The sequence below is a fragment of the Anthonomus grandis genome, chromosome 2, assembly GCF_022605725.1.
Source record: "Anthonomus grandis grandis chromosome 2, icAntGran1.3, whole genome shotgun sequence".
Taxonomy (NCBI): domain Eukaryota; kingdom Metazoa; phylum Arthropoda; class Insecta; order Coleoptera; family Curculionidae; genus Anthonomus; species Anthonomus grandis.
This window is the reverse complement of record NC_065547.1, coordinates 8,279,688-8,293,066: the sequence shown is the minus strand read 5'-3', so window position 1 is coordinate 8,293,066 and position 13,379 is coordinate 8,279,688. Positions and strand designations below refer to the sequence as shown.

At 30.7% G+C, this 13,379-nt stretch overlaps 1 protein-coding gene across 2 annotated transcripts; it reads right to left on the bottom strand.

The window, feature by feature from the left end:
* Positions 1-6,525: 6,525 nt before the first annotated feature.
* Positions 6,526-13,296, bottom strand: LOC126748701 (zinc transporter ZIP9). 2 transcript variants are annotated; one of them, XM_050458095.1, is made up of 7 exons: positions 12,989-13,296; positions 11,590-11,665; positions 11,400-11,536; positions 11,242-11,341; positions 7,164-7,284; positions 6,996-7,114; positions 6,526-6,927 (listed from the first exon to the last, which is right to left on the bottom strand). In XM_050458095.1, exons 1-7 carry the CDS (start codon positions 13,082-13,084, stop codon positions 6,695-6,697), a joined length of 882 nt encoding a protein of 293 aa, XP_050314052.1. In that variant the 5' UTR covers positions 13,085-13,296; the 3' UTR covers positions 6,526-6,694. The 2 variants fall into 2 exon arrangements, with proteins under 2 accessions (XP_050314052.1, XP_050314043.1); XM_050458086.1 differs by lacking the exon at positions 12,989-13,296 and adding an exon at positions 12,353-12,575.
* Positions 13,297-13,379: the final 83 nt, after the last annotated feature.

Sequence of the window (13,379 nt, the reverse complement as noted above, 5' to 3'; positions counted from 1 at the left end):
AGTTCCGCCATCTGTCAAGAATATTGTCGGCAGTAGTTTAATTTTAAGAGAAGCCAATACTTCCTCACGGCAGAACATAGCAGTTAAAAATTGTTCTTTCGTAGGATTTCGCACTATGAATGGAAAAGTAACATATCTCAAAAAAAATCAAAACTGAGATTTTTATTAAGTTTCCTCGAAACGATAATTTACTAAATGTTAAAGTAACACATCCGAAAAAAGGGCGGGAAATATTTCAAAATGTAATAAAACTAATTTTAACATAAAACTATAGCAAAAAATTTCCAATGTAAAAGTAACATATTAAAGTATACTGCCCATAAAATTAAGAATGTTTGACAGATAAAATAATGGAATACTAACACATCTAAAAATGTAACACTATTAACCTGTAATAACTAATTTTTTCCTAATAAATTTAAAGTTAAAGTTGTTAAATTACCGCAAAACAAAATGTATCATTTTTACATTAAACATCTATTCTCATAAAGTTAAGAAATTAAAGAATAACACTAACATAACATCAAATATGTTAGTATATCTTCAACAGCTTACTGAGAAAATTCAAATACAATAACGCCACAACGCAAACAACGTTGATATTTTATTAGCCGCGCGTCGGTTTTTGGCGCGTAAAATCTTGATAAAACCAGTTTATTTTGGAATGTGTTACTATTTCACTCAAAAGCTGGTGACATTCTAGTAGGAGATATTTTAATAAGTCAGTGCATAATCTCCGACTTAAGAGACATTATCTTGTGTTTTAATTTTGGGTAATTTGTGCAATTAATATTGAAATCATGATGTCAAATCGTGTTAAGAAGATGTTTGATAATTTGGAGAAAAAACCAGAGGTAAGTTAGTAAGTTATTTTGTAAATAAATTCTTTTTTTTTGTTTTGATTTTTTTTAATGTACTGTTAGTGCTTTTTCACACACGACCAACCATCAGCACTGATGGTACGCACTGGCCATTGATTTAAATGGTGGCTCTCACATGCATCATCGGTCGCGTTTGTTTATTTGTTTGTTTGTATCGATTTGCATTGTTATGGAAAAAATGATCGGTTCGGCCGACCATCAGCGCTGATGATATAGTTTTTTTTAATGTAATAAATATTATTATTATTATTGTTACGTACGAAACCCATAGGCATATTTACATAAATATAATAATTATTATGGTAATTTTGTTTTAAAAGATCTGTTTTTTCTTTTTTTTTTAATTCCAAGGGATACGACGTGTTCTGCTTACTTCCACCCAATTTCCTCAAGCTTAAACGTCATTAGTATTTATAATTTTCGAGAAACTAATAGCGATTTATATTGGCAAAGTCAGTGCCATTTAATGTATTTGTATCTTTTTTATGACACAGCACTAACCTGAAAAAAAAACATTCGGTGCGCAATACCCTTGCCAATGGAAATCGCTGTAAGGTAAACAAAATTCTAAAAGTGTGTTATGTATTTTAAATATTTTTAGACTGAAAAGTTATCACTAGATTTTATAGACGACATTGGTACTGAAATAGCATTAGCAAAGAATGGTACATCAGACCAAATAGAACAGGACTGTAATACTTCTTTTAATTCTATAAACGACGAATCTTCATTTTTTGTGGTAAGCTTATAGGTATAGGTTTTAATATTGTTTAATATAAAATTATATTAATAATTTCAGAAACCACAAGAGTTAATTCCACAAGTTTTCACAACAGAAATCATGGTATGCACCAACTCTAAAAAAAATATGAAATGTAGATTATTAGATTGTATCTTTTTTAGGTGGATTCATCTGATAGAGCCAATAATTTTCAGTTTGTTGATTTAAATGAAGCTACTATAATGTCAGCTCCTGTTGTTATATCAATGGCTGAATATGAACCTACAAATTTTAATATACAAAGCAAACAATGTGCTGCATTGTCACCACTAATATGCAATTACGGTGATGATGGGTTAATTCTAGTCAGTGACCCCACCCATCCCATTGCTGATCATGAAGAAATGACTCCCCAAATACCTTTAAAAGATAAGGATGCCTTAGTTAAAGATCCTGATTATAATCTAGAGGAAGAGTTTGAATCAGATGATAGTTTGGAACAAGAACATACTCTCTTAAATAATAATGATAGAGGGGATGGAAATTCTAGAGAGAGAAAAGCGAAAGAAAAATCTAGAAAGAGAAAGCGAAGTAAAGAAAATTGGCCCCGCTTCAAAAGAAAGCAAAAAAGAAATTTAGGTGAAAGCTTCTTAACATCTAAAAAAAAAGAAGTCCCAGCACGTTCCCTACAAACTCCATGTACTGAGAAATGTAAACAAAAATGCATTACAAAATGATCGAAAAATTTAGGAAAGGAAATTCTTACATCCTTTTGGGAGTTGGGCGAGATAACTCGACAAAGGCAATTTATTTGCGCTAATACAGATCCAATTAAACCTAAATACCAGTATTTAAAGGAATATAGTCAAAGAAAGAACTGCACACAAGCCTATTATTTTGACATCAACAATGAAAAAAATCGAGTTTGCAAGAAGTTTTTTATGAGCACTTCAATCATTGGTGATACTACCATTCGAACGGCTCTTAAAAAAACAAGTGATAAAAAAATTGTTAGCAGTGATCTACGTGGTAAACACGGGAATCATAAAAAACTGGACCCTGCATTAAAATCCGGCGTAAGAAAACATATTGGGTCATTGCCCACATTATTTGCGACAACAAACAACAAGAACCTTTATAGAAGGAAGTGTAACACTTGCGACGCTATACCGTGACTATAAACGTGAATGTGAAGAGGCAAACAAACCTTTTGTCAAGCCGTGCATTTATGAACAAATCTTTAACTTTGAATACAATATTGGATGGCACCAACCAAAAAAAGACCAATGCAGTACCTGCAAAAGGTATGCTAATTATTCTTCTGAAGAAAAAGTTCAGCTTGAAAGTGAATACGACAAACACGTTGATGACAAAAATAAAGCGTGACAAGAAAAAGAGAATGATGTGTCAAATGCCTTACAAGATTCAACTAAAGTTGTAGCTGTCTATGATTTACAATTTGTCCTTACCACACCTTGCTCACAAGTCTCAGACTTTTATTACAAAAGTAAATTGGCGAATACAATTTCACAATTTTTAATATTGGTAGCAAAGAGGGTTCATGCTACGTTTGGTCAGAGAATATTGCAAAGCGCGGTGCAAATGAAATTGGAAGTTGTATTCTGCAATTCCTAGAAAGAAACTGCCAAGAAAAACATGTTACTTTTTATTCTGACAACTGCGCCGGGCAGAATAAAAATAAGTACATTTCTAGTTTGTATTTATATGCAACCACTTTCCTCGAAATTCAATCAATAACGCATAAATTTTTGGTAACAGGTCATACACAAAATGAAGGTGATAGTATGCACTCATGCATTGAAAAAGAAAAAACACGTTTGTTAAAAGGTGGTCCTATTTTTATCCCTTCTCAATGGATTCCTGTGATTCAAGGTGCAAAAAAAGGGGAAAACCCTGTTATGTAAAAGAAATGGATCAATCTGAAATGTTTGATCTTCAAAAATTATCTACCGATATAGGTTTAAATTTTAGCACTGATACTGATAAAATAAAGGTCAAGTGGACCTTTCCGTACAGCGAAATACAAGTTCGAAATAACGTTTCTTTAAGATCAAGCAAACGAAAAACTAAAATTGACAGAAAATTTAGTGGCAAATTGTCGCCAGGTTATTCCGAAGAACTAAAAATTTCCAAGCAAAAAAAAGATGGGCTTTTAACGCTTTGCCAAAAAAACTTAATTCCTAAGCCCTACCATACTTTTTTTATGAATTTACTTAGTGAGTAAAAATTTATATTTTGTATTTTTTTTCGCAAAGGGATGTTCTGTATTACTTTATAAAATGTTATTTATATTACCTTGAATAAAAATTTTGTTTATTTCATTTTTTTTTAAATTTTTGACAATTTGCCCTTTTTATGTTAGTTTTTTTTAGCTTATACATAATTATTGCCTAGTAAAACAGTACCACATCTCAAAAATATCTGTACTTACTCCAACTTTATTTAAAATTCTAAATAATCTGTTTAATGTAATACCTACCTTTTGAACATTTATTTTGAGTATAAATATTAAAATCTAGCAAAATAAGATTTATTGTTTTCAATAGATGTTAAGCATATTTAATCCGTAAAATTTTAAATTGCAATATCTCAAAACTCGAAGTTTTAAGATACGTTACTTTTACATTGAGGGTGCGATTTATTGTCGGCCAAAACGCGACTTTTTACTTAAAAAGTGATTTTTTATGTTCACTTACAGAAAAATCAATGATTCCTGTGCATCACGTATTATTGTAACATAATGCCGAGTGACAATTGTAACGGGTCATAATATGTCTCTAGTGGCAGTGAGTATTATCCCGATTCGGATGAAGATGAGATAAATGAAGTTATATTTGATGAGGTCGAAAATAGCAATAATGAGTTATTTGACGAAGAAAATCCCGTTGATGGTGAAAACAGAAACACAAATAATAAGTCACCTGAAGCGATTCAAGATAATTTGGCCCTAAAACAAAATTTAATTCTGAAATGGAATAAAACTCCGTTTATTCGGATATTATAGAGAGACCGGCGCACACTTGGACTCCATAGAAAATAAGTCAAATGCTTTAAGTTATTTTCTTTTATTATGGAAGATATAGTTGAGATTATTGTCTCTGAAACCAACAAATATGCTTCCGAGGTTTATGCAAATAAAAATAATAAATAGCGCGAAACTGATATCAACGAATTTTACGTGTTGAAGGAAAACTGGTCAACTGATAAGTTGCTTCATACACCAATATTTTCCGAAATAATGTCAAGCAATCCTTGGCATGCTACACTTTTCAGATAATGCTGAGCAAAAAGAAGGTGATTCTTTTCACAAACTGCGAACAGTGCTCAATAAAATTACAACACAGCACATAAATTACAACGAAAATATGGGTGCAATAGATCGATCAGATATGATGTTGAGCTCCACGGAATGTGTAAGAAAGACCACAAAATGGTATAAAAAGCTATTTTTCCACATTGTTTGGGAATTAAAATATTAACGATAGACTAAGAATTATACTGGGAATATTCTTGGGTTATTTTTTAATTGGGTTTGCAGCTTTCTTAAAAATGATAAACACAGCTTGCATAATACTAAATTAAATTTAAAATTGGCGCGTGCAAAATGGCAGTTCCATGGACACGCGCAGTTTCCGCGTATATGCGGATGTATGAACTCGCAGCAAAAGCGAGCTCTCTTGCAATAGTGCTAGTAACGCGAACGGTACTAATTTTATACGTTCGTACTAACAATGGCCGGCCAAAACCAATAAAGTGAAAACCGACGCTTATCGAGGTAAGTCTTTTGGTTTTGCCATTTATTATTTTTTTTTTATATAATTAAATAGAGTCCATTCATTAACACACATGGTTGATCTGTCTCTTCTTAACACACATGCACTCTATTTGACCCAATCTTCAGAAAGGCTACCTTTTGCAGATTATCAACTTACCATTATAGGGGCACTTTTTGATAGTTAAAGTGCTGATAAGTTTGTAATAATTTTTTTTTATTGTGCACTTATTTCTTCATCTTGTTTCAGACATAAACATGAAAAAAACAGAAGTATAAACCCTTTAACCAAGAATCGTCAAAGGGCGACATTTTCCTAGTTCAGTTCCTGATAAGAAAGTGAAGCGATGTGTCGTTTGTAGCCACAGAAAAGACCAGAAAAAAAGAAGCGAATCGAGATACATGTGTGCAAGATGTGGAGTCGGCCTTTGTGTAGTGCCATGTTTTGAGGCGTACCACACAAAAGAAAACTTTTAATGTTAATTTACATAACATTTTTTTTTAAAGTTAGTTACATTTTTTTAAGTTGTTTCTGCTCTCTGAGTACTTTTGAAAAGAAACCGTTTAAGTTTGTTAAAAAAAGCTCATTAAAAAAACGTTGTTTGGTCATTTATTTGTTTATTTATATGCTCTAAGCATGGAAAAACCTTTGGGATTGAGGGACCAACATGCAAATTGAGGCCCGGGATAGAAAGGGTTAAAAAAAATCATGAATTAGAAAAAAGAAAATAAATATTCAAACTTTGTAGCTTGCGCTGTATTACTGATCAAGTGTGAAATTTGGATATTTAATGCAAAAGTTGCAATAAATAAATTAAAAACGGATTTAGATCATTGTATGGCTTAAAATGTTCGAAATTAGGTCAGCTATCATCCCCTTAAAGGATTACACCTACCTTCAAAACACTCTGTATTATAAATATACAGGATCGCTTCAGATTCCAAGTCTGAATAAATTGTTCTTTTTTCCTTTAATTAATTTAATACCTTAAATATGTTATATTATACTAAACAGGATGATACTTATTTGGCATGTCATAATTTTTATGTCTTTAAGATATACTTTTCCACCTAAAATCGGCTCAGGAATGCCGATGCTAAATTACGACACACCATTAAAAAGTAACACGTGCTAATAACTTTTTAATTTGAGACCCTGTATACCAGTTTTTCATACAAAATAAATTAAGTAATAAAAATAATTAATAAGGAAATGTACAATAAAATAGGTAACTATTCGGCTTTCTCCATCCAATTTTATATAAAACTTATTCATACTTAAATATTACCTCACAAACCCTAATGGTGGTGTCCGGCAGTAAGAACCAAAGGACACAAACAGCCCAACACCAAATAGAGCAACTCCCAAGGCTTTAATGCGGCCGAGTGAGGTTGAGGTTTACCGCCGCCCTCCAAACTTTGCGGCAGTTTCGCATATTGCCCTCCATGATGGGCTGGTTGAGTCAGATCCGCTAAAACGTGAACCGTCGCCACATAGAGGAATGTACCAGCAGAAAATAACATCGCTATACCTGAATAATAACAATAATAAAAGAAAAACATCAAGTTTTTTTAGAGTAAATATTGCTTATAACCTCACCAGTAGCATTAAAGGAACTTAATGTCTCTTTCTGCTTCTGACCTATTCCAAAATAGGTCACTAGAGTAGCTATTGGAGCCGCTAAGGAGAAGATCAATAGATGCCTCCTTATTCTTTGTCTATAAAAGAATTTTCAGCATTTTTTGTTAGTAAATTATAGGAACTCACCTATCAATACCCTCATGGAGCAAAAAAGTCACCAAACCAAACGCAGCGGGAGCTTTGTGCAGCATTATGGCCAGAAATACAATTATTTCTACGTCGGCGTGGCTGGTAGTGGCTGCGGCACCTAGAATTATTTTTTTGGACAAATTTGTTAAGGATCATTTCCATTAATTGCGTTTTATTAATTGAGTGCATAAAATAGTACTTTCTTAACTTGATATTTATTTGAATGGTGCTATAATAAGAGGGGTTTTTATATACAGTATTGTGCATAAATATAGCAACAAGCGATGTTTTCAAAAATATTATTTGCTCCTTTATTTATTCCATATTATTTCTTTACTTTTAAGTACACGCCTCTGTATTATTTATAAATATACCGAGATATCATAAGAATGCCAATGCAGAGTAAGGAACTTCATGTTTGTTTATTTAGACAATGTGCATAAATATAGCAACATTCTTGTTTCGCATTTATTTTATCAGTTAAATATCGATTTACCTGTTGTAAAGTTGTTATTTTTGAATCTCAGAATTAACTTAAAATGGGCCGCTCAAAAACCGTCTCTGGTGATGTAAAAAAAATTCTTGTGGAGCATTACGAAAATGGTGTTAGGCTGAGTGACATTGCAAGAAGCTTACGGCTTCACAGGTCAATCGTATTCAGAGTTTGCAAAAAATTTCGCCTTACTGGAACAGCTGCACCGGCGCCCATTCCTGGTAGACCCAGAAAAACAAATTTGAGGATGGGTAGGCAGCTGCTACGAATTTCCAAAGAAAATCCTTTTTTGTCTTCTTCCCAAATTTTGGCAAAATTAAAAGAGGGTGGAGGAGTAAACCTCAGTTCCAGTACTGTAAGGAGAAGATTACTTGATGCCAACTTACCTGCTCGACGCCCCGCCAAAAAACCGTTACTCTCAAAGAAGAACGTCAAGGCTCGTTTTCACTTTGCCCAATCTCATGTCCACTGGTCTGTAGCTGATTGGAAGAAAGTCGTATTTAGTGATGAATCTAAATATAATTTATTCAGGACTGATGGAGTGATGTACGTCAGACGCCCCAGTGAAAAAAGATTAAACAAAAAGTACATTTGCCCCACAGTTAAACATGGAGGGGGAAATATTCTTGTATGGGGATGTTTCTCGGCTCGTGGCATGGGACCCATAGTAAGAATAGTGGGCAAAATGAATTGTTTCATGTACAAAGACATTCTGCAAACACATTTAGTTCCATATATGGATAAAGTCATGCCAGTAACAGCCATATTTCAGCATGACAACGATCCAAAACATGCTTCTCAATTTGTTAAGAGGTGGGTATCCGATGAAAAAATAAATGTAATGGTCTGGCCATCTCAATCGCCAGACCTAAACCCTATAGAGTATAGAGAATTTATGGCATTACATTGACACCAAAATCAGGCACCTAACATGCTCTAATACAAATATTCTCTTTGAAATAGTGGAAAAGGCTTGGAAAGAAGTGAACAATGACTATATTATGAAATTAATTGAGTCCAAGCCAAGACGATGTGCAGATGTTATAAAGGAGAAGGGGTATTACACGAAATATTGAATTGATTTTAATTTAGTTGCGTTTTATTTTTTTTAGAATCAAAACTATTTTTTGTTGCTATATTTTTGAATAATAAATTTGCATAAAACAATTTGGTGTTTTATTTATTATGATACAAAAAATATGATAATATAAAAATATAAACAGGCTCTAACTATTCTTGTAAATAATATATAAACCTTACTTATAAAATAGATACTAAAAGATATATAACAGGAAAGTTCAATGTTGCTGCATCTTTTTGCACAATACTGTATATAGACGAGTTAATTAGAGAATGGACAGAAATTTTCAAAATGTTTCATTTGAGTGGTTTTCAAGTTGTGGACTTTTTCTTAAATTCTTCGTAAAGCTATCCGTAAAGTATTTTTATTTTAATATTTAATTTTTATTTATTTTGATTTTTAAACTTTGGTTTGATTTAACCTAAATTTCCATTTTTTTTTAAATGTATTTTTAAAATGTTGAATTCTCAGATTTTTTAGTTCTTTTTTATTTGAATAATAAAGTTCAAATTAAAATTTTCTTTCAATTTTTGAATTTCGTTTTGATTTTCTTTTCAAATTTTACATGTTTTAGGCTTCAATTTTTTAATTATGATTTTTTTTAATTTTCTGAGGTTTTCTTTTGGTTATTCTTGAGAATGAGATTTTTTCCTGTTTAATTTTTAACTAAAAAAAATTATGTCAAATTTTGTACTTTATTGCATTTCGAATATTAATAATTTAAATTTTAAGTTCCAATTTTCATTTTAAAATTTTGCTTCCAAATTTTTTGCATTTTTTTAAATTTCAAATGGGAGAATGCCTCGGGAGATATTTGCACTTTGAATGAACATTTTGACATTTTAAATTGCTATTTAATAACTATTATTTTGATTTGCATTTTTTTTCAATGACAAATTTTAAAATAAAAATTTCTATTTGCAATTGATTTTTGTTTTTTTTTCTTGAATTTTGAAATTACATTTTATATTTTCTTTAGATATTTTTAAGTCTCCTTATTTCTTCCTATCTCTAATTGAAATTTTACTTTTTAATTTTATGTTTTTTCAAATAAAAGTTAGGGTTTTTGATAAGGTTCAATTTTGTACTGTTTTTGAGTTTTATAAGTTGTGAATATTGAATTTTAAATTTGAAGTTTTGAATATTTTATTTCTTTTCTTTAAATTGTAAAGTAAAAAATTGCATTTTCAAATATGGATTCCTTTTTTTTTGTATTTTATTTCATTTTTATAATTTTGATTTTCCCTTTACTTTTTTAATTGATTATAATCAGTAATTTACATATTTAAAATTTTCACTTGGGGTAAAACAACCTTGTGGGTGCCTACATTCTTAAATTAAAATTTTTTATGTCAGATTATAATAGTTTTTAATATTTTTTTAATTTTTCTTGCCTTGAATTTTGGATCATAAAATTTAATTTTGTAGAAAATTTACCTATAAACTACCCTGTTAATATTTTCTACTTTTAATAATCAAAGGTATTTTATTATATTCCATTTTCCCTTTTATTTTTTTTTATGCAAGTAGTAGTTTTTTCATTACCAATTATTTATTGATTATTGACCATAATAATTGGTCTCCATTTAATAACCTTACATTTAACAAATGATGCTATCCTCACTATAGTTTTATTTTTGTTTTATATTGTTTGTTTTAGTTTAATTTTGAACCCACTGTACATATTTTTTTTGTTGTCTTTTAGGTAACATTCAAAAATACTGTGACGGTTTACCTTTTATAAAATAGTTTGTACTTTTTCTTATTGTTACATAATAAACGACGTTATTATTATGATGCAGTTAAAATATGCACTCGTTACCTCAAGATTTAAAAGCATGTACTTTAAATGTGTTTAATTAAGTACAAGTTTGGGATGTTACTCTTTAATAGGTTGATCAGTTATCTTAGTATACATATTTTTATCCTTTTTAATTAGATTAGATTGAGTGAAAGTAGCTTTTTAGCTGGACTTCACTAGACTGATGGTTTTTTGATTTAATAAAGGCGTTATTTATTTAACTGTCTATTATGGTTTGTCAAATTCGCTGGTTATCTATTATAGCTGACTTTAATAACATTGCTTTTTCACAGCCTTTCACTTTTAAGTGAAGGTTCTACAGTTCCTAGATGTATGTAAAGCTTAATAATTTTATTTACAGAACCCCCTTCTTTCAAGGTTTCAGGTTGTCAAGACCTTTAGAAATGTCAATTTGCTTCACCCCTTTATGATATAACTATTTTCTGTTTAAAGTCAGCATCATGATACTTGCACTTTGGCTTGTACTTGTAAATATTTCAATAAACCACAAGTTATTAAGGCCAAGGCCTTTGTGAATGACAAAATGCTAATACACTATTACAATATGCAAAAACAAGTTTAATGTTTTTTTATATTTTATCACTAAAATTGCTGAACAAAATACACTCTAAAGGTAATTGCAAGAAATAGTAAACAAATAAAATGTTCTCATATTTTTTTCTTCAGAAATGACTCTTACCTAGAGCAATTCCATCTGCAGCTGCATGCACCACTAGACCGACTGTAGCAGTTACATTTTTATCAGCAGGGCTTAAATTTTCATTTCTACTTTGTGAAATCTACAAAAAAATTTAAATTCATATCAATATTTTTGATTGTTTCCACTGACCAACTTACTTGATCAACAATTAACATAAATATAAAACCGGCAACTAAACTGATGCCTATCACAGATAGAGGATCACTGTGATCCTGGGTATTTGTGGAGTCATTATGGGCATGTGGAACATTTTCTGATACTATAGATCTTACACCTGAAAGTGGAAAGATTAATAAAATAAATTAGGGTTTATGGTTTATAAATTACCTTCTGGAATAATGACTGCCAAGGCAGTGCCTACTAGTAAGCCAGCTCCAAAGACAGTGAACTTTTTTAACTTTTCCTAAAAATAAAAGGGTTATTTGACATTTTTCAGTCAGCCAAGAGAGTGATATTTAGTTTATAGTTGAATTTGTCAAATAAAACTCAAGGCTTTATATTATCCTGAACTAATGGAGGTCTGATTTTATTTTGAGTCTGTATTCAGCCCAACTACAAACTGAATTAGTTTCTGGGTCAAAAAAACACATTTAAAGAATAAAATTTGTGTTAGTATCTTTTAACCACCTCATCTTTTAAGGAAAAACCTTTTTGATCTCCCTATCCACACTTGAAAACATCATCACTTTTGTTTCAAAATAGATCTACTAACTTAGCAAGAAATGCACCTTTATATAGAACTTGCTCATGGTTTAATATTTTACAGAATAATAATTATATTGACCTGTTTAATGGCACTGTAGTTGGATTTAAAAACTCTCTTTACATATAAACTGTATATTTAATTTTCTTTTCCCTTCAGTATATTCTAGTAGTTGTGAGCTTGGCATTTTGCTTGCTTTTGAATTATTTCAATTTTTATAGACTACTTACGCAAGCTACCGAAAATATATATTTTTAGTTTTTTTTTCTTTTAAGTTTTTCTGTTTTGGTTAAATATATTTTGATCTGTCAAGAGTGAATTGCCTTATTATTAGGATTCTCCTGTTAAGACAATATTTGGTAAATAAATAACATTTACAAATTGTACCTCAGAAAACTGGAATACCATAGGCATATAACCAGAAATGATGGACCCAGTAAACATTGCCAAACACAAAACACAAACTTTTGACACATCTTTTAAATAAAATATCTCCATTTTCTTTATAACTACTTCGATAATTTCATAAAAGCCACTTTTGATAAGTCGATATGGACTACCTTGACTTGAAATATGTTTAGAAAAGCAAACAATGACATGAAAAAAAGCATAGCAAGCACTTTTTTAACTATAAACTATATGCCATGTTATTAATAACTAATAAGCTTCACCTATGAGTTAATTATATTCATTTGCAAGGATTTTTATTAAATTGTAAACTTTTACTTTCATATTGTGCTGAAGAAATCTAACGGGAAATGAATAGGTAATTACACTGAATTTTGATAAATTATAAAGAAACCAGAATTAAATTATTTATTACAAAAGCAGGCAATTATATTTAGGAATAAGATAAGGTTTGAATACTATGTTGAACAATATTTACCTAGGATTTCTGGATATATCTAAAGCAAATAATAGTAATTATTTAATATGTATAGCCAAGGCCCTTTGCTTAAGTCAAAAATATCTAGTACGTTTTAAATCAAAGGAAAACTCTCCAAACAAATAATTTATTATTACCTCAGAAAAAGCGAAGAACAAGGGTATGGAACCAGCTAAAAAAGACCCAACAAGCATAACCAGAGCCAGCCCAACCAACATCGGCACTTCCTCCATGTTTTACCGCTGTTTATCACTAAAAATTTTCACTTTAAACACCTATGCTCTATTACATATTCCATTTAATGTAAATAACGCTAATTTAAAAATTTGGATTTATTGAATAATATTAAAATAACAGGAAAAATTCCACGTAAACAAATTTCTCCCTGTTTTTTTCTTGAGTACGGAGCGGAGAAAGTTGTGACAGACGTTTCCTAACCACACTTTCGATCAGCTGTTACTTAACTTAAGTGACATTTGGGAATATCCGAGCTGAACTTAGCGATGTGCAATTACCTGAATTACCTAA

Coding starts and splice junctions, on each gene's coding strand:
- LOC126748701 (XM_050458086.1), bottom strand. CDS start 12,463: ATGGAGATATTTTATTTAAAAGATGTGTCAAAAGTTTGTGTTTTGTGT. Junction 11,537..11,589: donor GGCAGTCATTATTCCAGAAG/GTAATTTATAAA, acceptor TTCCACTTTCAG/GTGTAAGATCTATAGTATCA. Junction 7,115..7,163: donor CTCCATGAGGGTATTGATAG/GTGAGTTCCTAT, acceptor ATTCTTTTATAG/ACAAAGAATAAGGAGGCATC.